Source organism: Sinocyclocheilus rhinocerous, unplaced genomic scaffold (genome assembly GCF_001515625.1).
Source record: "Sinocyclocheilus rhinocerous isolate Xijiao unplaced genomic scaffold, SAMN03320098_v1.1 scaffold936, whole genome shotgun sequence".
NCBI classification, from domain to species: Eukaryota; Metazoa; Chordata; class Actinopteri; order Cypriniformes; family Cyprinidae; genus Sinocyclocheilus; species Sinocyclocheilus rhinocerous.
Window position 1 is genome coordinate 804,970 of NW_015662583.1, and position 674 is coordinate 805,643.

Below are 674 nucleotides of genomic sequence, written 5' to 3' on the forward strand. Positions count from 1 at the left end.
TTTGCATCATTCGCAAATCTAAGTGACATTATTTTTCTGACAATTTTATAACAAAAAATATCAAAATCTGCATTTTATCTTCTAATTTTGCTGTGAAATGTGATCGAGGCATATTTCTGGCAGCATCTACTGTAATTTTTTTTTTAAAACGTCACAAAAATACAATCTTTCATAACAATCTTTTCCCTGAGAAAGTGTTTCAGGTTGATGTTTGCAGCTGTAAACAATCGTGTGTCTTTGTTAAACAGGTTCTGTCTCAATGTTAGAGGAGGTTTGGTCTTCGTCATATTGTCATATTTCCCCAGGCTTCTCACATATCAGCAACACTAAGCGTTTCTATCCACTAATTATGACCTGACAGACCTGCTCAACGCTGCTGTTATATAATGATTTCACTCCAGGAGGAGCTGCATCATCATCATCATCATCATTATATATATTGCTTTCTCATGTCCAGTTCCTGTTTAAAATATCTCATGCATATTGAGACATGCACTTTCAGTATGAATGTGTTTCATACTGTGTTTTTAGGGTTTTTAAAATGTCCGGTTTATTATTTAATTATTATAGTCACAAGATGAATCTCACAAAAACATATCTAGGACATATTTCACTCCAAAAAGAAAAAAAATATGAAATTTATCGCTTGAAGAAAATTCTTTTTTTTTTTTTTT

General features: G+C 31.9%; 1 protein-coding gene across 1 annotated transcript in view; it reads left to right on the plus strand.

Moving 5' to 3' along the window:
• Positions 1–674, plus strand: part of LOC107728109 (serine/threonine-protein kinase PAK 6-like) — a 10,135-nt gene that overhangs the window by 1,079 nt on the left and 8,382 nt on the right. The window contains exon 2 of the mRNA XM_016538188.1: positions 249–261. Coding sequence (XP_016393674.1) covers positions 249–261 — 13 coding nt within the window. The remainder of the gene's footprint in view (positions 1–248; positions 262–674) is intronic.